This window comes from Budorcas taxicolor, chromosome 24 (assembly GCF_023091745.1).
Source record: "Budorcas taxicolor isolate Tak-1 chromosome 24, Takin1.1, whole genome shotgun sequence".
NCBI classification, from domain to species: Eukaryota; Metazoa; Chordata; class Mammalia; order Artiodactyla; family Bovidae; genus Budorcas; species Budorcas taxicolor.
In genome coordinates this window covers 39,393,237-39,412,922 of record NC_068933.1, presented here as the reverse complement: position 1 = coordinate 39,412,922, position 19,686 = coordinate 39,393,237, and the positions used below count along the sequence as shown (strand labels likewise).

Below are 19,686 nucleotides of genomic sequence, written 5' to 3'. Positions count from 1 at the left end.
CCTATCTTTCTACACTATCTTTGAACCTCACATACTATTCATCTGTTTTTCTCATTCAATGCATATTGCAAACAACAAAAAAAAATGGCAATAACGTCCAGTTACCCAAATCCTATCTTCCTCTTTTAAAATGTGTTGAGCAGACCAGCCATGGTCGTGTGTATAGACTGATGTGAAAGTCAACCTCTTAAGCCCTCAAAGGCTTAGAGAACTTGGCTTAAGGACCTTCAGACCTCAAACCCATCAGCTCCCATTTCCTGCCTTTGGAAAAGCGCCACACAGACACAGACACACACACACACACACGCCTAGACTCTAGCTTCACAGTTTAAGCCTTGTGCAGCTACTCTCCTTGAGCTCATTACTACTCTTCTTACCCTGTGGTGTCTAAAGCAGCCCTAAGGATCACCTTTAGTTTTGTCTGATATTCTGTTAATTCTCTGCAGATTTTTCTCAAGTCTTTTTTGTGCTATAACTCTTTGATGTTTTTCTTCCTATATCTGCTGAGCATTAATTATTTCTACGACTTCCAGTATTTATCTTGCTTGTTAAGCAGTTACTTTGCACCTTGGCTTGAGGTTTCCCCTGGTTGCTAGATGCTGCTGTTGAAGATATGGGGCTTCAATGGGCAGCAAAATTTCCTGAATCTCACTCAACCATCACTCTGAAAACATTTTGGTGTCTTGTGAGTTGTCTTACCCACAGGTATTACCAAATTGTTTCATCTATAGAAAAATTAGTGTTTGTATTTACAACTGACCCCTTCATGTATCACACAGCCTTGTCATGGCAAAGGATCTTGCTTAACTCAATGAAGTTGAGTCATGCTGTGCAGGGCCACCCAAGACAGGTCATAGTGAAAAGTTCTCACAAAACGTGGTCCGCTGTACACAGCTCAAGAAGCAACAGTACTGGACGTGGAACAATGGACTAGTTCAAATTAGGAAAGGAGTACGTCAAGGCCGTATATTGTCACCCATGCAGATAACTTCATGCGAGATGTCGGGCTGGATGGCTCACAAGCTGGAATCAAGATTGCTGGGAGAAGTATCAATAACCTCAGGCCTGCAGATGACACCACTAATCGCAGTAAACAAAGAGAAACTAAGCCTCTTGATGAGGATGAAAAGGGAAAGTGAAAAAGCTGTCCTGAAGTTCAACATTAAAAAAAAAACTAAGATCATGGCATCTGGTCCCATCACTTCATGGAAGATAGAAGAAAAAGTGGAAACAGAGACAGATTTTATTTTCTTGGGCTCCAAAATCACTGTGGACAGTGACTGCTGCCATGAAATTCAAAGATGTTTGCTCCTCGGAAGGAAAGCTATGACAAACCTAGCCAGTGTATTAAAAAGCAGTGACATCTCTTTGACAATAAAGGTCCATACAGTCAAAGCTATGGTTTTTCCAGTAGTCACATACGGATACTGGACCATAAAAAAGGCTGAGTGGCAAAGAATCGATGCTTTCAAATTGTGGGGTTGGAGAAGATTCTTGAGAGTCCCTTGGACTGCAAGAAGATCAAACCAGTCAATCCTAAAGGAAACTGACCAGGAATATTCATTGGAAAGACTGATGCTGAAGCTCCAATACTTTGGCCACCTGATGCAAAGAGCCTACTCATTGGAAAAGACCCTGATGCTGGGAAAGACTGAAGGCAGGAGGAGAAGAGGGCGGCAGAGGATGAGATGGTTAGATAGCATCACCAACTCAGGGGTCATGAATTTGAGCAAACTCTGGGAGATAATGGAGGACAGAGGAGCCTGCTGACATAGCAACTGAACAACAATTTACAACTGAATAGTAAGAAAAACCCCTGCTTTTCACCCTAAAAGTCATAATCAACTGTATTTCTAAGATTTTAAGACATACTAGCAAAAAGCCTCCCACTGAGTCACAACTTTCCTTTTCTCAGAAAAGGAAAACATAAATGTTTCTACTTCAGAATTTCTGAAATGCTAGGAATTAAGTATATCTGAGCAATTTACTTGTCCTCTTCTTTGGAATGCACAATCCCAGAAAGACCTCTCACAAATGGAAACTTAGTACATGAGTGAATTCTATAATCTTGTATTTTTATCACTGATCACAGAGGTCATTTTGTAGGTCATTTGAAACACTATTTCTTAGACCTTCTGAAAAACTGTTATTCTGACGTACATGTAAAATTTCAAAAACATCTCTCTGCCTTCAGAATCATCTAGGAACCATCTCTGGCTCTAACTAACTTTACCATTCTCTGTAGCTGACAACATGGGAAACGTGCACATAACCCAGCTTAACATGAAAATCTGAATGAGAGAAACAAACATGTGTGCCATGTCCTTTATTTATTTCTAATTTCTGCGACAGTTTTATAATTTAAGTGTTGTTCTTTTCTGTTAACACATTATTGACCAGGGGATTTTTGTAGAAACTAAGACCGGTGGCCAATGATTTCTGTAGTTGAGTACTGAAACACTCTGGTCAATAACATCTGGGTAACAAAAGATGTATTAATATGTCTCTGGTCAATAAGTTGTTAAACATGAGGAAATTGATACCCAGAGTTTACATAAATTGCCTATAATCACATTTCTAGGAAACGGCTGACTGGGACTTAAACCCACTCACTGGTTTGATTACAAACACTCTCCACCATACAGTTGCCAACAAACTCATCCATTCTCCGTTAACTGCCTGGCTCAGTTTCTCCAGGTGTCAGTGGTAACCCAGATGAGAAATCGGAAGTTATCTCAGGCATTCTGTTTCCTCCTGTTACCAGCTGTACCCCTGGCACTCAGTCAAGGATTGCCAGCCCCTGCCTACAGTTCTCTCTCCATTCATCCAGTTACGCACATGCTGACTGCAACAACTTCAGACGTGAAACCCATGCCCATGTCTTCTTACGTCATCATTCTACATGAATCTCTCATTATGCTTTGAGTCTAGAAACTACAAGTGCTTTCTGTTGCCTATCACATCAAATATATGTCATCTTATCAAACCTTTCTTCTCAAAACCGTTCCACATCAGGTCCCTGCTATCTCCTCTCATATAAATATGTAAGCATTTAAACATCATCCTCGAATTGTCCTCCAGGTATTATGCTATGGCTATTTTCTGTATCTGTGTCTTTCTCCTAGACATATTATCTTTGAAGAAAGAAACCACTTTCCATTCTTAGCCCTTCCCAATCATACCCAGTGCAGTTCATAACCAGTAACTGTGTGCAGTTCGCAAAGAAAATTAGTGGGAAATAAAATGTTTTTTTAAAGAATGAATGAAGCAAATTTTCCAGGAAGCCCATGTGGAATGTCAGTAAAACTATTACAGATTCTTGAAAGGTAGATACTGAGGACAGCAGATTTTTATCAAGAAGTTAACAAACTGGAAAAAAAAAAAAAGGTTCTAACCCATGGTATATTGTGCACGCAATATAGCATATACTTCATTTTATAATTTCACGAGCTTTATGACTCTTAGTTGGGGAACAGGATAAGCATCATCCGAAGCAGAAATTTAAAATTTAACCCAAAGTATTATTTTCACCTGTGTGTAGTGACAAATATTGCTATTCAAAAACAAACTGCAAATGAAATCCTCATTTCAGCATTCACCCTATAAAATACTATAACTACCCTGAGGTAGTTGCAAGGGATATCAAGACAACCCCCCCTCCCTTATCTCTAAGTTCAAAGAATTTCTTAAAGCATCAAAACAAACAGAAAACTGTGGTCTCCTCTGTTCTCTAGCATACCTGCAGTGTAGAAAGGCTAAGGGCTCAAGAAGTCTGGGGCTTTTCTGTAAACAAGCTAGTAAATGGACTTGGAAGGGGAAGAAAACATGGGTCGCCTCCACTAAGACCAAAGGAGTTTGAACTATAAGAATATGAGGGCAGGGAACTCATATTACTACTTAAGACAAACTAGAACAGGTAGTTTTTCACACCATCTCCACTTATATGAGTTCAACTTCTAACTTACATTTTTTAAGACAGAAAACATAAACCATGGTAAAGACTATAACATGCACCAACAGCATGCCAAATTTCTTCTATGAGTTTGGTAAACATTCCTATTGATGACTGCAATGCAAAAGGATTTCGTTCCTCACAACACCTTGATCTCACCATCTGTGGTTTCACGGGGTTGAAAGCAGAAGTGAATCCTTATTGTAAGGCCAACTCCCTGTTCCCAACAACAGGGTCTGAACAGCTGGGTGGCTCCCCAGGCGAGAGGTCCCGGCGGCGCATGGGTTCTGGAGAACTCTGCCTCGGGGCTCACTCCTGGCAGAGTCCTCTGGCACCAGCCTTGAGCTCTGAAGAGCTGTTCGACCTCCTGGGGTAGGGAAGGCGGGCAGAGAAGATGTCACAGAGGAGGCAAACAGCCCCCACATAGGTCACAATCGTGCCGCTGTGCACACTGCACCCCTCGGAGCACCTGGCTCAGGACAAGGGCTCCATGTGTTATTCCTTCGATTCACTTGTAAAGTCATGAAGGTTACCTGTATGAAGAGCTTCCCTGGTGGCTCAGCTGGTAAAAACTCCGCCCGCAATGCGGGAGACCCCGATTCGACCCCTGGGTCGGGAAGATCCGAGGGGGAGAGCGGGGAGAAGGGGGAGGGGAAAAGCGGGGAGGGGGGACGGCGGGCGGAGCCTTCACAGGTGCCCTCTGCCCCTCTCCTCAGGTCCCCTCTTCCCCCCTCCCTCAGGCGGCCCTCTGCCCCCCTCACCTCAGGTCCCCTCTGCCCCCTCCCTCAGGCGGCCCTCTGCCCCCCTCACCTCAGGTGCGCTCTGCCCCCTCCCTCAGGTGCCCTCTGCCCCCTCCCTCAGGTGCCCTCTGCCCCCTCCCTCAGGTGCGCTCTGCCCCTTACCTCAGGCTCCTCTCTGCCCCCCTCCCTCAGGTGCCCTCTGCCCCCTCCCTCAGGTGCCCTCTGCCCCCCTCCACGGGCGGCCCTCTGCCCTTCTCACCTCAGGTCCCCTCTGCCCCCCTCCCTCAGGGGCCCTCTGCCCCCCTCACCTCAGGTGCCCTCTGCCCCCCTCCCTCAGGGGCCCTCTGCCCCCTCCCTCAGGTGCGCTCTGCCCCTTACCTCAGGCTCCTCTCTGCCCCCCTCCCTCAGGTGCCCTCTGCCCCCTCCCTCAGGTGCCCTCTGCCCCCCTCCACGGGCGGCCCTCTGCCCTTCTCACCTCAGGTCCCCTCTGCCCCCCTCCCTCAGGGGCCCTCTGCCCCCCTCACCTCAGGTCCCCTCTGCCCCCCTCACCTCAGGTCCCCTCTGCCCCCCTCCCTCAGGGGCCCTCTGCCCCCCTCCCTCAGGGGCCCTCTGCCCCCCTCACCTCAGGGGCCCTCTGCCCCCCTCCCTCAGGGGCCCTCTGCCCCCCTCACCTCAGGTCCCCTCTGCCCCCCTCACCTCAGGTCCCCTCTGCCCCCCTCCCTCAGGGGCCCTCTGCCCCCCTCCCCTCAGGGGCCCTCTGCCCCCCTCCCCAGGCGGCCCTCTGCCCTTCTCACCTCAGGCTCCCCTCTGCCCCCCTCCCTCAGGGGCCCTCTGCCCCCCTCACCTCAGGCTCCCCTCTGCCCCCCTCCCTCAGGTGCCCTCTACCCTCCTCCTCAGGGGCCCTCCGCCCCCCTCTCCTCAGGTCCCTCTGGGCACCACGTCGTGGGAGCTAAGAGCCGAGGGAAGTCGTCCGAACTCCACTTCCCGACGCCCCCAAGCCGCGAGGTCCCTCGGAGCTCTGGGGGTGAACAAAGCGCCCCCGGCCAGGGCTGCCCTCGCGGACACGACGGCGGCGCGAGGACGCCCGCAAGACGCCGGCCGGAGAACGGCGCGCCCCTAACGAACTTCTCAGCCGCCCGTGGCAGGTGAAGGCGCCCGGCGGGGAAAACGCCCGAGGGGGCGTGAGACGCCTGTGGCCGCTTCTGTCCGGACTCGGAAGACGGTTCAACGGCCGGAGCCCCGGGCGCGTCTCCCCGTCCCCGCCCCGCGCGACGCCAGGTCAGGTTGGGACGCCGCCTCCCCTCGGGCGGGGCTGGGCGGGCCGGGTCTCCGTCCTGGGGGGCCCGGGACCGGCGACCCGCCCCCCGACCCCCGCCCCGGCGCCACCGGCCGGGCGCCCCCCGAGCCCGGGCCGAGCGGGAGCCGCGCCCCGCCTGCCGTCCGCGTCCCCCCGCGGCCCGCACCTGAGGATGTTGTCCGCGTAGGTGAGCAGCAACCTGGAGGCCTCCAGGAACGTCTCCGGGGTGTTCTGGCAGAGCTCGGCCACGGCCGGGGACGGGGACCCGGCAGAGCCGCCCAGCGCCGCCGCCGCTGCCGCCGCCATGTTCGAACGCGGCCGAGCCCCGCCCCGCGCCGACCGCTCCCGCCCCGCGCCGCGCGCGCTCTGAGCAGGCGCCCCGGCGCGCCGCGCCCGCGGCCGGTCCGGAGGGCGGGGGGAGGCGGAGGGGGCGGGGCAGGGGGGAGGCGGGGAGAGGGGCGGGGCAGGGGGCGGGGCGGGGAGAGGGGGGAGTGGTCTCCAGGGCGGGGGCTGGTCTCCAGGGACTGGGTCTTCCGGGGCGGGGGCCTTGTCCCCGCCTGCTGGGGGCTGTTTGGGAGCTTTGAGGTTTTGGACTGAGAGAGAAACCTGGTGGTCAGGGCCCAAGGAGCTTCCACCAGACCGGGACGGGGTCTTGATCCTCCAGAACAAGGGGCTTTGCCCAGGGGTATTGGGCGTCCCTAGTGGCTCAGCTGTAAACAATCCGCCTGCCATGCAGGAGACGCGAGTTCGATCCCCGGGTTGGAAAGAGTCCCTGGAGGAGGAAATGGCAACCCACTCCAGTATTCTTGCCTGGAGAAACCCATGAGCAGCAGAGCAGCCTGGAAGGATACAGTCCATGGGGTCCTGCAGTCTATGGGGTTGCAAAGAGTCGGACAGGCCTGAGTGACTTAGCAGCAGCAGTAGCAGTCTGGTGGTGATAGCTTCCAGTAAATATATCCGATTCGTGATCTCCGAAGAAGAGTTACCTTCGGGACCAGGGACCAGGCTTGATCACTCAAGAACTTTTGTGTAACAGAGTCTCATTAAAGTATGAAAGGAGACAGAGAAAGCTTCTTACCAACCTGCCTGGGAATTGACTCAGTAGTCTGGGCCAGGGGTGGGGTGGAAGGGCTGGTACAGGGGGCTGTGGGCTTTGGCCAGGGCTAGTGGGTGCTGGCTGGTACATCGCAGAAACCTGGGTTCCTCTGTGTCCCAAGGCTGGCCTCAATAGATCCAGCCAAGACGGTGGGGAAGCTCCTTGTACTCCAACCGCCAGCTTTTTCCTGAATGAAAATATCTTACGGCTTCCTCCTCGCAGGTTGTCAGGCCTTCCTAAATAAATAGGGACGAAAGACCCCAGGAGGAAGGAGCAAACAGTTTTCAAAACCAAAGGCATAGCTATGAACTCTGCTGGGATTCTCCTCTATGGATTCCTTTTAGAACTAGATAAATTATTGAAAATCTCTTGCATCATTCCCAGCCCAGATAGTATTGTGCTTCTGTAAAGAAGTGTTTTTCGAAACTGCAGGTTGCAGGTGGTGGACTCTATTGACCAAAATAAAACACAGACCCAATAATGACAATAGGATAGAGGGGAAAGGGGAGACAGCAAGTTATGCATCCCATATAGTAAGGGTATGTATCAATTTGTGACTTTGTTGTGCAGGTCGAGGCTATGATGAGTGTCCTCTATTCCTCTTAGAAGATGGATCCTAACCACTTTAATCCATGCTCTGCCTCTCCATGCCTTTGAAAATGTGCTTTACCAATGCCTCCTTTCTTTGCAGAAATTCCTTTCCAAACCTCAACAAATATTTCTTGACGATAGGTTTTAAATAGGTTAGTTTTTGTTTAAGTTAGTTTCTTTAAATTTTCTTGATGCTTTATCTTCAGTTTGCTTTTTAAGTTCGAAATTTTCTTCCAGTGTCTCTGAGCAAGGCCCTGAGCTATACTATCTACTTAAATTATTGTTCAATTGCCAGATATGTGTGAGAAGATTTTAATAAATATAATATTTATTTATATATTAATATTTATTTGTGTTAATAAATATAATAGTCCAGGTTCAATTATTGTTCAATTGCCAGATATGTGTGAGAAGATTTTAATAAATATTTATTTATATATTAATATTTGTATGTTAATAAATATAATATTCCAGGTCCCAAGAATAGTGTGTTTAACTGATAATTTGTTGTTAGCTGCTGTAACTAAAGATTTCCATGATTTAACGTAAATACCTTTCTTGTTCACACAACAGTTTAACAATGCAGTTCTCATTTGTCAGTTCCTCCGTGTAATGATTCAGGGCCCCAGGCTCCTTTCATCCCATAGCATAGAGATCAACAAACATTTTTTATAAAGGGCCATATGCATGCATGCTCCGTTGCTTAGTTGTGTCCGACTCTTTGCAATCCCATGCCCATGGACTGTACCATGCCAGGCTCCTCTGTCCATGGAATTTGCCAGGCAAGAATACTGGAAAGGGCTGCCATTTAGTAAATGTTTAAGGCTTTATGGCCATACCGTCTCTGTTTCAACTGTGTAACTACTCTGCCTCTGCAGCAAATAGTAGTTTGCTCTTAACTCCCCTAACATGGGGTGTTAGGGGGAACAGCATGGGGTGTTACGGTCACCAACGCTCCCTGGCAGTCAAATTCTGTAACTTCCTCTGTATATATGTGAGCTTCCACTGTAGCTCGTGGATCGTATTGAGTGGGTTTGAATCTGAGGATTTAACCAACAGCAGACCATGTAGCACTGTAGCATTTCACATTTTTAAAAAATCCACATATTAAGTGAACCCAGGCAGTTCAAGCCCATGTTATTCAAGGGTGAAATGTACTTTAGAATGAATGGGTATAGCTATGTATGTTCCAATGAGACTATTTACAAAAACAAGCAGCCTTCTGGATTTAGCTTGTGGTTTGTTAACTACTGCTATATGGCCTCAGAGACTTCTGCATTTACTTAGTGGCTGGGCACAAAGAAGGCATATCTGCTTCATGAGGCCAGAAATGACAAACAGCATTTTCTTTACTGTATCACTGGTGAAAAGGAAGCCCCAACTAGGTAAAAGTCTGCCAGGGTTGGGGAGGTTGGGAGGCTGGGAAATGTAGTCCTTAGCTGGACAGGGAGCACCCACAACCCTCAAGCAGGGAGGATGAAGGTGGGAGTTGGGGTTGTGATTAGCTGTCTCCATCACAGACTGTATTCTCCTGGAGTTTCTTTTTCCATCAACGTATTTATTCTATAATAATCATATAAGGTTACCATATACTATCTAATAGGATTTTTTTTTTAAAGATCTAGAACACCTCTTTTTTTTTCCCCCAAATAAAATCTTAAGAGAAAACCTAGTATATATAAAACACCAAAGTAGAAGCACTCTAGGATTGAAGCAGGAATGCATATGTGGTGTGGGGAGGAGTAGAGTATTAGCAACTCAGCTTTTCCCTTGACAGTTGTTGGTCTTGGGGGTGCTTCTGTGGGAAACATGCAATCATAATGACAAGATTAATGCTATTATAATATCATACAGTCCATAATGTAATAAAAATCCTCATTTCAAGGGTAATTCACTGAGTTACTGTTTATTTTAATTCACCTGAAATTTTACTCCTTTCCAATTACTCTTTACTTTGAGTAACTAAAATCTCTCTAGGATACCATTTATGGGGCTACTAAGGAATTTATTATAATAAGGGACTTGACTCATTCTTTTCCTTGTCTGCTTCTTCTGCTTACATAAGTTGAAAATATTTTGAATTTTCAATTTCCTGTAGAAAAATCAAAGATATTAAGCTACTCTTAATCTCTTTATACCCACCACTGCTTCAAACACATAAAAGGATATTCTAGTATTAAATCAGGTTTGAACTTTCTGTTCTTTCACTTTTTTTTTTTTTTTTTTTTTTTGCTTCAGAGTAATGAATTTCCTTTTAGGATTCCAGCTTTATTAAGAACACCATCTTTAGAAGACATATGACATATGGTGGCACTATTCTTAGATGAAATAAAGATACGACTAAAATTTCCCTGGGACAGGTTTTATCATAAAAAATGAAAATGTTGGCCTAAATGAAGACTACTGGCAAGGGGAGGGGTTGAAGCCTTTCGGGAGAATGTGATGCTTCACTATTGCATGATCGTACTACGTATATAACCAATTCCTATTTATTGAGCACACACTCTGCAAAGCAGCCTGAGATGAAGGACATAAGAAACCTTTAATCTAGTAGGAAGGACAAAACGAATAATAATACCTTATACACAGATAGCTGTTGAGTTGATGAAACAAAAAGAGCCACTGTGAAAAAACCATTTGGTAAGAAACGTACAAAGTGGCGTATGCATACGTGTATGTGTTTATCCATTCATTCTGTAATTCATTCACTCACCAAATAGTTATGCAGTGGCTACTAAAGGTGCTGTGCTGCACACTGAAGCGGTGGAGATAAGCACGGGCCCGCTGGCTTCACAGGAGTCCCTGTGAGTCCGCTCATTGGTTGGACCAGCAGCAGCATCACCAGGGAATTCATCAGGATGTTCTCAAGCCCCATCTCTTTTTTTTTTCATAATTTTATTTATTTTTGGCTGTGCTGGGTCTTCACTGCTGTGCAGGTTTCTCTCTAGCTGTGGCAAGTGGAGGCTCCTCTCTCACTGTGTCGTGCAGCCTTCTTCTTGCAGGAGCTTTTCTTGTTGCAGAGCATGGCTCGAGGGTGCTCGGATCTCCACAGTTGTGGCTCATGGGGTCTAGAGCACAAGCTCAGTAGTTGCGGCACACAGGCTGAGTTGCTCGGGGCATGTGCGATCTTCCCGGACCAGGGATTGAACCCCTGTCTCCTGCACTGGCAGTCGGATTCTTTACCACTGAGCCACCTGGGAAGCTCTCAAGCCCCATCTTTACAGGTGAGACCCAGCAATCTGTGCAGTAAGCCTTTCAGGTGCCCAGTAAAGTTTGAGAAGTATTCATTTAGAGGAAGGAAAATTCCACTGTCGTTGAAATTTCATGGAAGAGGAAGAATTTGAACAGAACCCTTAATTTGGAAGTTAATGGGGTGAGGAAGGGGCAAACATACCAGCTGTGGGAGATCACCGTCCATCCCCAAATACACACACACTTAAGGACAGCATCCTAGCAATCTCTCCTCCTTGCCATTGCCCTCGTTCAGGCCCCACCAGTCTGCACTCTCTTCCCCATGGCCATTCCCACACCCTCCAACCCCCCTGCACATACTGCAATGATGCTCTTTCTAAATCACTCCTCTGATCATATTATTCTTTGCTGAGAAGTCTTCTGTGGCTACCCCTTGCCCACATGTAACTAAGCAAGACCCTTATAAAGACTTCCTGGAACAGACCCCCCCTACCCATGTCCTCTGCCTGCCTTCTGTCTATAGAAAGACTTTAGTCAAAGGGAAACAGTGAAGCAGGACAAAACAATACTTTGGCCATTAAACAAAGTCAAGGACCTTTAGTTCTTTCTCAAGGACTATAGATAATACTCTGAGCCTTGGCCTGTGAGCTGTTTTTCAGATTCTGAAACCCCCACCAGGTGGAGAAGTTAATTGCATGCTGCCCACAAGCAGGCAGACCCCAGACCAGTTGGAACCAGAAGGCTGATGATGCTGACTCTGGATTACCTCTCCACCAGCCACTCAGAAGGACATCCACAAGCTGACCATGCCCTGATCCTTGAACACCATGATTCCTCACTACCCCTTCTAGGGCAGGACACCCAGTCTTGAGGGCATTTGCCCGCTATGACCCTCTTTGCCTGGCCAAGCAATAAAGCTATTTTTGTTTTACTCAGAATCTTGTCCCCGAGATTTAATCCAGCGCAAGCGTACAAAGACCAAATTTCAGCAATTCAGCACACTCTACAGTCAAGTGATGTCAGGAATTAGGAGAGAAATTTGAACGTAAGTGGCTTTGTTCAAGACAAAAAGGAGAAGCAGAGGGCCTGGGGTAGGGAATTAGAGAGTGTACCATTTCCTTCCTAGAGGAATTTAGATTCAATAAAAGAAGGTTGCAGTCCATAGGTTGCAGACTGGGGCTGCCCACATACCATCTCTGACCCACAGGAGTAATCCGAAGTCTTTTGCACAAAACCCAAGACTTGTTCCCATCAGCCCATTCTTCACTCTCAGACTTTCCCTGTTGCTTTGTCCCACATCTCAAATCCAGTGTTGGCCACACTGAACTACTACCAGCAGGTTGTAGAAGATACCAGATCTCAGAAGTTTGTTCTGTTCTGCCTGGCAGGATGCCCTTTCCCACCGAGATTACTAGACATTTACTCATCTTCAAAATGCAGTTCAAAGGTCAACCTTTTGGAAGACTTTCCTGACTTTGGAAGGTAGTATTGACCCATGGTATTATGTTGTCTCTGTCATGTTATTATAATTCTGTTATATTCTTTTATTATAGCACCTGTTTCAGTACTTGGCACGTATTTGTCTTCACGGCTATTTCCTTCTACTAGACAATGAATTTCTTGAAAGCAGGAACCATACCCTATTCATTTTCATATGCCAGTTTCTGGCTCAGGTTAGGCAGAAATGTTGAAGAAAAGAAAGTACAAGCAAAGATACAGAGATGAAAAAAGAGAAGCTGAAGTCCATCCAGAGGCGATAAGCTCAGTTTTGCTGGGTGTTGGTCTGCACCCCATAGGCTTGCAAATCCTGTACTTGCTTCAAGACTGAAAAAAGAGCCCAGGGACATTGATGGTGTAATGGACAGAGGGATCTTACATGTGTGCCGCAGATGGTGGGCAGGTGGGCAGGATGTGGCAGGGGTCTTTCCTTCCGGTGGGAGGGGGCCCACATTGGCATCCAGCTAGCTCATAGGTTACCAGGAGAAAAAAGCAGAGGGGCATACCCCTCATGGCCCCTTTGATAAACTGTCATGTTAGGGAGGTTCTGATCTAAAGATCAGAACAATCACTCGCTGGGACTGGGGCAAGTATGTAGGAAGGTCAGTCATGTGAACAGATGTAGGTGAAGCAGACTCTAGGTGCGCAGAGCAAGAGAACAGTCATCTTGGGTGGACATCTGTTTTAACAGAGAGTGGGAACTATACCTCAAAATACAGTTTTGAACCGAATCACAAAAATTTAAACCTATAGCTGAACAAGAGACTATGGTAAGTGGGGCTGTTTAGAAGGTTTTTGTTTTAGATAAAATACCAATGTATTTTGGCAAAGAGTACGGTACTAAAGAGCTTCCCTGATGGCTCAAATGGTAAAAAATCCACCTGCAATGCAGAGAGACCTGGGTTTGATCCCTGGGTTGGAAAGACCCTGTGGAGTAGGGAATGGCAACCCACTCCAGTATGCCTGCCTGGAGAATCCCCATGGACAGAGCAGCCTGGTGGGCTACAGTCCATAGGGTCGCAAAGAGTCAGCCACGATTGAGTCTAAGCACATGTACTAAGCACATGTACACACATGGTACTAAATCATATACAGCTATTAGAATATCATAAAATTTCTCACCCCTTTCCAGACCAAAGGGAAGATCAGAGGGAGGAATGAAAATGAAATGACTCATCAGTGGCTTTACTTTTCTACAATATTTTAATCAACTTGTCACTTGTTATGCAAAATAATTTTGTGGTGTACAAAAGAAAAAAGAACAGCGTGTTAAAACTGTATGTTACATATGAGTTTGGCTTCATAAAACATATTTTAGGTCTTTTCACACTGTGACTCGAAAACACTGTATATCAATGAAGAGAGGAGAGAGCAAATTTGGGTACTTCTCACTCATTAAGTTTTAGCTGTATTTTATAACCATATGTTTGTTTTAATTTCTCTTAAAGTAACTCTACTATCATTGAAAGAAGGTTGTACTAAGAAGTGATGGACTAGGCCTTGGATCAAGGATGACTCAAGGTCATATTAGGGAGCAATTTTAGAAAAAGTTTATTTCCAGACACATTTAAATCCATTACTAACCAAGAAAAGCTAAGTTCCTCCCAAATCCTCTAGAGCTGGGAAAGATGGCAAAGCCCTCTACTTGGGAAAAAAATGCTTCAAGAGACATTGCCCAGAAAGAAACAAACACTCTGACAGGTTCAGACGCAGAGTATATAGTCAACCCTTTATCTAAAGGAGAGAAAAGGACAGGGAATTCAGTGCAGTCCAGTGGTTAGGTCCCCATGCTTTCTTTGCTAAGGGATGAGGGTGCAGATTCAATCCCTAGTTGGAGAACTAAGATCCTGCAAGCTGCCCAGCAGGACCAAAAACTAAAAAAGGAAAAAGGACACAAAATTCACCTGGGACAGCACATGAGCTGTAGTTGCTCAGTCCCTAAGTCAGGTCTGACTCTGCAACCCCGTGAACTGCAACACACCAGGCTCCTCTGTCCTTCACTATCTCCCAGAGTTGGCGCAAATGCATGTCCATTGAGTTGATGATTCCGTCCAACCATCTCATCCTCTGACTCCCCCCTTCTCCTTTTGCCTTCAATCTTTCCCAGCATCAGAGTCTTTTCCAATGAGTTTGCTCTTCCATTAAATACTACCTTGCTGACTTCTTCCATTTTAAAAAATACCCTCATGTTATTTTCCCCTTCATAAATTCAGTCAGCTCTGAGCAAATAAGTTGCTGAATTTTTCAAAGACTTAGAAATAAATGTCTACGTTTTTCTTTTTTCTATTCCTGTCTCCATTCTTGTCAGACACTGGGTGTGATATTTTGAGCACCACGCAAGATCTGAAAATAAAATTTAAAAGTAAACATGTTTATTATTAGAAAGGCTTATTTGTATACTGTAGACAAGATAGGAAACAACACTAAGCAAAAATAAGGGTGGGAGGAAATTCCCTGGAGGTTCAGTGGGGCTCAGCGCTTCCACTGCGGGTGGTCCTGGGTTCCACCCCTGGAGGGGGAACTAAGATCCCTCAAGTCTCTGCACCGCTGGGAAAAAAAGGTGTGTGTGGGAGGGACATCACTATTACTGTACATACTTTGCAGACAACCCCCCCGCCCAACCCAAATCCCCTTTAAAAAGTAAAAGCACAAGTTACGACTTGGATCTTCTAACAAAGTATCAATGGCTTTGCACATTAATAAATGCTTTCCACACTAATAAATAAATAAGTCCATGTTTAGCGACTCCGTGGACTGTAGCTATCCAGGCTCCTCTGTCCCTGGGATTTCCCAGGCAAGAACACCCGAGTGGGTTGCCCCGTTTCCTTCTCCAGGGATGGAACCCCGTTGTCTCCTGCCCCGGCAAGCCTTTCTTTACCACCGAGCCACCCGGGAAGCCCTACATTAATAGTCACACGCAGAATTATTTCAAGTGGCCGCAGAGCATTTAGGTGTACCACAGCTTTGTGGTGCATGGGGTCGCAAAGAGTCGGACGGGATGTAGCGACCGAACAACAAAACTCACAGCCGACTTCCTGCTGCTGGGCATTTTATTTCGGCCTACTTTGCTACTACAAACAGCTGTGGGCGATCCAGAAATCACTGGAAGGACACAGGAACGTCTTTAACTCTTCCCTAGGAGTCCAGCAGAATCTGACGGTGCCCCTTTTCCCCACAACAGGAGACTATTTGGGCATTATTAGAAAAAAATAAAAAAATTCCCTCTTGACGGGCAAAATGCTCTCTCCTTGCGTTTCGTGCGCGTTCCAGCTTATCTTGGAGCGGCCGAGGTGGCCACAGGCCCGGAGCCGGGATCCGCCCCAGGCAGGTCTGACCTCCGCCAAGGGGACGCGGAGGGAAGGGCGCTCGGCCCAGCGGGCGCGCGCTCCCTCGCGTTCATGCGTGCGCGCCCTCGCGGACGTGCCTGTGCGCGTGCGCCAGCGAGCTCGGAAGTTCGTGTGCGCGTGCGCATCGCCCGCCGGGCGCTGGGGACTGCGGCTGCGCGGGCCGCGCCAGGTGCAGGTAGTCCCGCTCGCCCCTCTTTGGCTTTCGCGCTGCAGCGATCCATCGGGTCGGGGGCGGGGGCGGGGGCGGGTGCGGAGAGCGGCGTGGAGGACCCCGGCCTGCTGTCTGTTCCTCTCTCCACGCCCTCCCCGGGTGTCTGGGGCGGCGCTGGGAGTTGGCCACCGTCGCTTGTCCCCGGCCTCCCCTCGCCCTTGACTTTCGCGGTCGCAGAAATCCTGTTTCTCTCCGTGCCGAGGATCCGAAAAGTCCTCTCACCCCTACTTCGAAGACTACGCCCCGAAATGTGTTTTACTCCGTTAATACCAGAAGCATTAAATGTAATATGGTCTTAGCCATCCTGAAAAAGGGTGCTTTCCGCAGCCTGTATCAGGCCAGGAGTGCCCGTATGTGTTTCATAGTCAAGTTCTGTTTCTGTGATTCGAATGAATCGTCGTTTCACCCCTTTGTCTTCGAATATTTTAGGGTAATTGGAGTCTGAAAAGGGCTGCGTGCAAACAGGTGGTTCGATAATAAGTATAAATTAAAATGAAGTCACGTTATTTTCCCTGCGTTCCCTTAACAGCTCACAACCGAGCGCCTGAAAACCACACCCTGGATGTTGTTTTTTAGACCTTTTAAGGTGTTCTAAACCACAGTGAATATACCTGCTGGGCATGTTGTGGTCTGTTTCAGGAAAGGTGCTGACCCTCTGAATTTCAACCATGCTGTCCGATGGCTTGCAAATTTTCCTAAGGATTACCAAACGTCATCTGATACACGCAAGATCATGCCAGCGATTAGTAAATGAAAGGCGGTTTTTGGCAACCGCATCAGCACCAGAATTGCGTCGGCGGGTCGTGGTCACTGGCATCGGTTTAGTGACCCCTCTTGGCGTTGGAACTCAGCTGGTGTGGGACCGCCTTGTCCGGGGAGAGAGTGGAATCGTCTCCCTGGTTGGCGACGAGTACCAGAGCATCCCGTGCAGCGTTGCTGCTTATGTGCCAAGAGGTTGTGATGAAGGGCAGTTCAACGAGCTAAACTTTGTGTCCAAGTCAGATACTAAGTCCGTGTCTCGTCCCACGGTGATGGCCATCGCTGCCGCTGAGTTAGCCTTGAAAGATGCGGGCTGGCACCCTCAATCAGAAGCTGACCAGGCAGCTACAGGCGTCGCAATCGGCATGGGAATGGTTCCTCTCGAAGTGATTTCCGAAACCGCTTTAACGTTTCAGACCAAAGGTTACAGTAAAGTCAGCCCATTCTTCGTCCCTAAGATTCTGGTCAACATGCCAGCAGGCCAAGTCAGCATCCGCCATAAACTCAAGGGCCCCAACCACGCGGTCTCCACGGCCTGCACCACCGGGGCTCACGCGGTGGGAGACGCGTTCAGGTTCGTAGCCCACGGAGATGCGGACGTGATGGTGGCCGGGGGGACGGACTCTTGCATCAGCCCCTTGTCCCTTGCTGGGTTCGCCAGAGCCCGGGCTCTGAGCACAAACGCGGATCCGAAGTCCGCCTGTCGACCGTTTCACCCCCAGAGGGACGGGTTTGTCATGGGAGAAGGCGCGGCTGTGCTGGTCCTGGAAGAACACGGGCATGCGCTCCGCAGAGAGGCCCGGGTCTACGCAGAGATTGTGGGTTACGGACTCTCCGGGGATGCCGGCCACATAACCGCCCCCGACCCTGGAGGAGAGGGTGCCTTCAGGTAAAGACTGCTCGTGTGTTCCCATTTCTTCAGCTAAGACTGTTGGAGTCTCAACTTAGGGGAAATGGTAGTATCCAGCCTTGGTGTTTTACCGTGTTTGAAATATTTGAAAACGTTTGAACATCCTTTTGAGTTTTATTGAGTAGTTAGTGGTACTGGAAATGTCAAGCGTAGCAGCCAGCTGGATGAAGAGATGGTCGAAACCCTTCATCACACTTCAGATTATACCCTTATATTTCCTTCTAAGAAATCGAGGCAGCCCAGAACTGAAAAAGGAGGTGTTAACATCCATGAGATTTTCGAAGGTTTTCCCAAAGAAATGTTTTATTTTTTTTGAAATATTTTACTTTTCAATTTGTCTTTTTGGAGGTTTGCCTTTGTACTTCTTCATTGACTTAGAATTCTTATGGCCTGAATAAGAAGGTTTTGAAAGATATTTTAAGCATTAAGGTAATGGCACGTTTTTGTGTGGACTTTTTTTTTTAGATTATTGGGAAATATGCAGAGTTTTACATTTAAATGTGAAAGAAAAAATTAAAACATAGTTATAAATCTTTTCTCCTTATTTTAACTCTATATGCATACCCCACTGATAAGAAATTCCCCAAAGAAAAATTATTCTGAGGTTGAGTCTACATGGCTTTTTCCTCCAGGAAAAAAGGACAGTTCAAATAAAATGGAAATATGTTTTATTAGAGATTATAAAATCCATAGGCTTATATGTTTATGTCACAGTGATGAATCAGTCCAGGGTACTGGGGGTGCCTTGGTATTCCCATGCAGATGGCATTCTAGTGCACGTGGTAATCCAAGATGCTGTTCTATTATGAGAACGTAAAGGGTTCTTTTCATCCAGTGTACTTGGGTATTTCTGTAGCCATTATCTGTAGTCATACGGACAATGAGTGTGTGTTCAGTCGCTCAGTCATGTCTTACTCTTTGTGACCCCATGGACTGTAGCCCGCCAAGCTCCTCTGTCCATGGGGATTCTCCAGGCAAGAAGACTGAAGTGGGTTGCCATTTCCTTCTCCAGGGGATCTTCCCAACCCAGGGATTGAACCCATGTCTCCTGCATTGGCTGGTGGGTTCTTTACCACTGAACCAACCACTGGAGAAGCCCACAGATGATGGGCTTGTTAAAATGAAGTGTCGTTCTGATGAGTTCAACTGCTTTTTTCTTATTTATTAGGTGCATGGCCGCTGCTGTGAAAGATGCAGGCATCCAACCTGAAGAGGTATCCTACATCAATGCACATGCTACTTCCACGCCTTTGGGAGATGCTGCTGAAAACAAAGCCATCAAACAGCTTTTCAAAGACCACGCACACGCCCTTGCCATCTCCTCCACCAAGGGAGCCACGGGGCACCTCCTGGGGGCTGCCGGGGCGGCCGAGGCCGCCTTTACCGCCCTGGCTTGTTACCATCGGAAACTGCCGCCTACTCTAAACCTGGACTGCACAGAGCCGCAGTTTGATCTCAATTACGTGCCACTCAAGGCACAGGACTGGAAAGCTGAGAACAGACGAATTGCACTCACCAATTCTTTCGGTTTCGGCGGTACTAATGCAACACTTTGTATTGCTGGCATGTAGGACAATCACATGTAATTAAATATTGATGTTTTTAACTGTTGTAAACTGCATTGAGAAATAATACATTTATGTAAACGCATATTTTTGTATAATGATACCCAGGCACCCTTTATTCTTGTCTGGGTTTCTCAGCCTTGGCACCGTGGATGTTTTGCGTAGAGTACTTCTTTGTTGGGAAAAGGGGAGCTGTCCTATACATCGTACGATGCTTTACAGCTTCCAAGTCCCCGCTCACTAGATTCCAGTGACCCTTCCTTCCCCAGCGGTGACAACCAAAAATGTCTCTCGGCACCGCCACGAGTTTCCTGGGAGGCTGGGGGCACAGAAGTGAGATGTTAACAGGCTGCATGTGTTACCTTCCCGCTGACCTTTGCCATAGCGCTTTATCTCCTATGTGCCCGAGTCTCCAGCCATATTCTTTCACTGACCGTCAGTTGTAATTCTCACTGGCACACAGTTCGTTCAGTTGAAGTTTATTAGGAGCCAGCTGTGGACGTGGTTTTGTATACTGGCCACCAAGAAT

General features: G+C 47.7%; 2 protein-coding genes across 3 annotated transcripts in view; one reads left to right on the top strand and one right to left on the bottom strand.

Moving 5' to 3' along the window:
• Positions 1-6,295, bottom strand: part of NGLY1 (N-glycanase 1) — a 59,964-nt gene extending 53,669 nt beyond the window's left edge. The window contains exon 1 of the mRNA XM_052661417.1: positions 6,156-6,295. Coding sequence (XP_052517377.1) covers positions 6,156-6,295 — 140 coding nt within the window. The remainder of the gene's footprint in view (positions 1-6,155) is intronic.
• Positions 6,296-15,812: 9,517 nt separating this feature from the next.
• OXSM (3-oxoacyl-ACP synthase, mitochondrial) lies at positions 15,813-19,213 on the top strand. 2 transcript variants are annotated; one of them, XM_052661407.1, is made up of 3 exons: positions 15,813-15,887; positions 16,563-17,571; positions 18,761-19,213. In XM_052661407.1, the coding sequence occupies exons 2-3, from the start codon at positions 16,592-16,594 to the stop codon at positions 19,161-19,163; spliced, it is 1,383 nt and encodes a 460-aa protein (XP_052517367.1). In that variant the 5' UTR covers positions 15,813-15,887; positions 16,563-16,591; the 3' UTR covers positions 19,164-19,213. The 2 variants fall into 2 exon arrangements, with proteins under 2 accessions (XP_052517367.1, XP_052517366.1); XM_052661406.1 differs by lacking the exon at positions 15,813-15,887 and having other exon boundaries at positions 16,118-17,571.
• Positions 19,214-19,686: the final 473 nt, after the last annotated feature.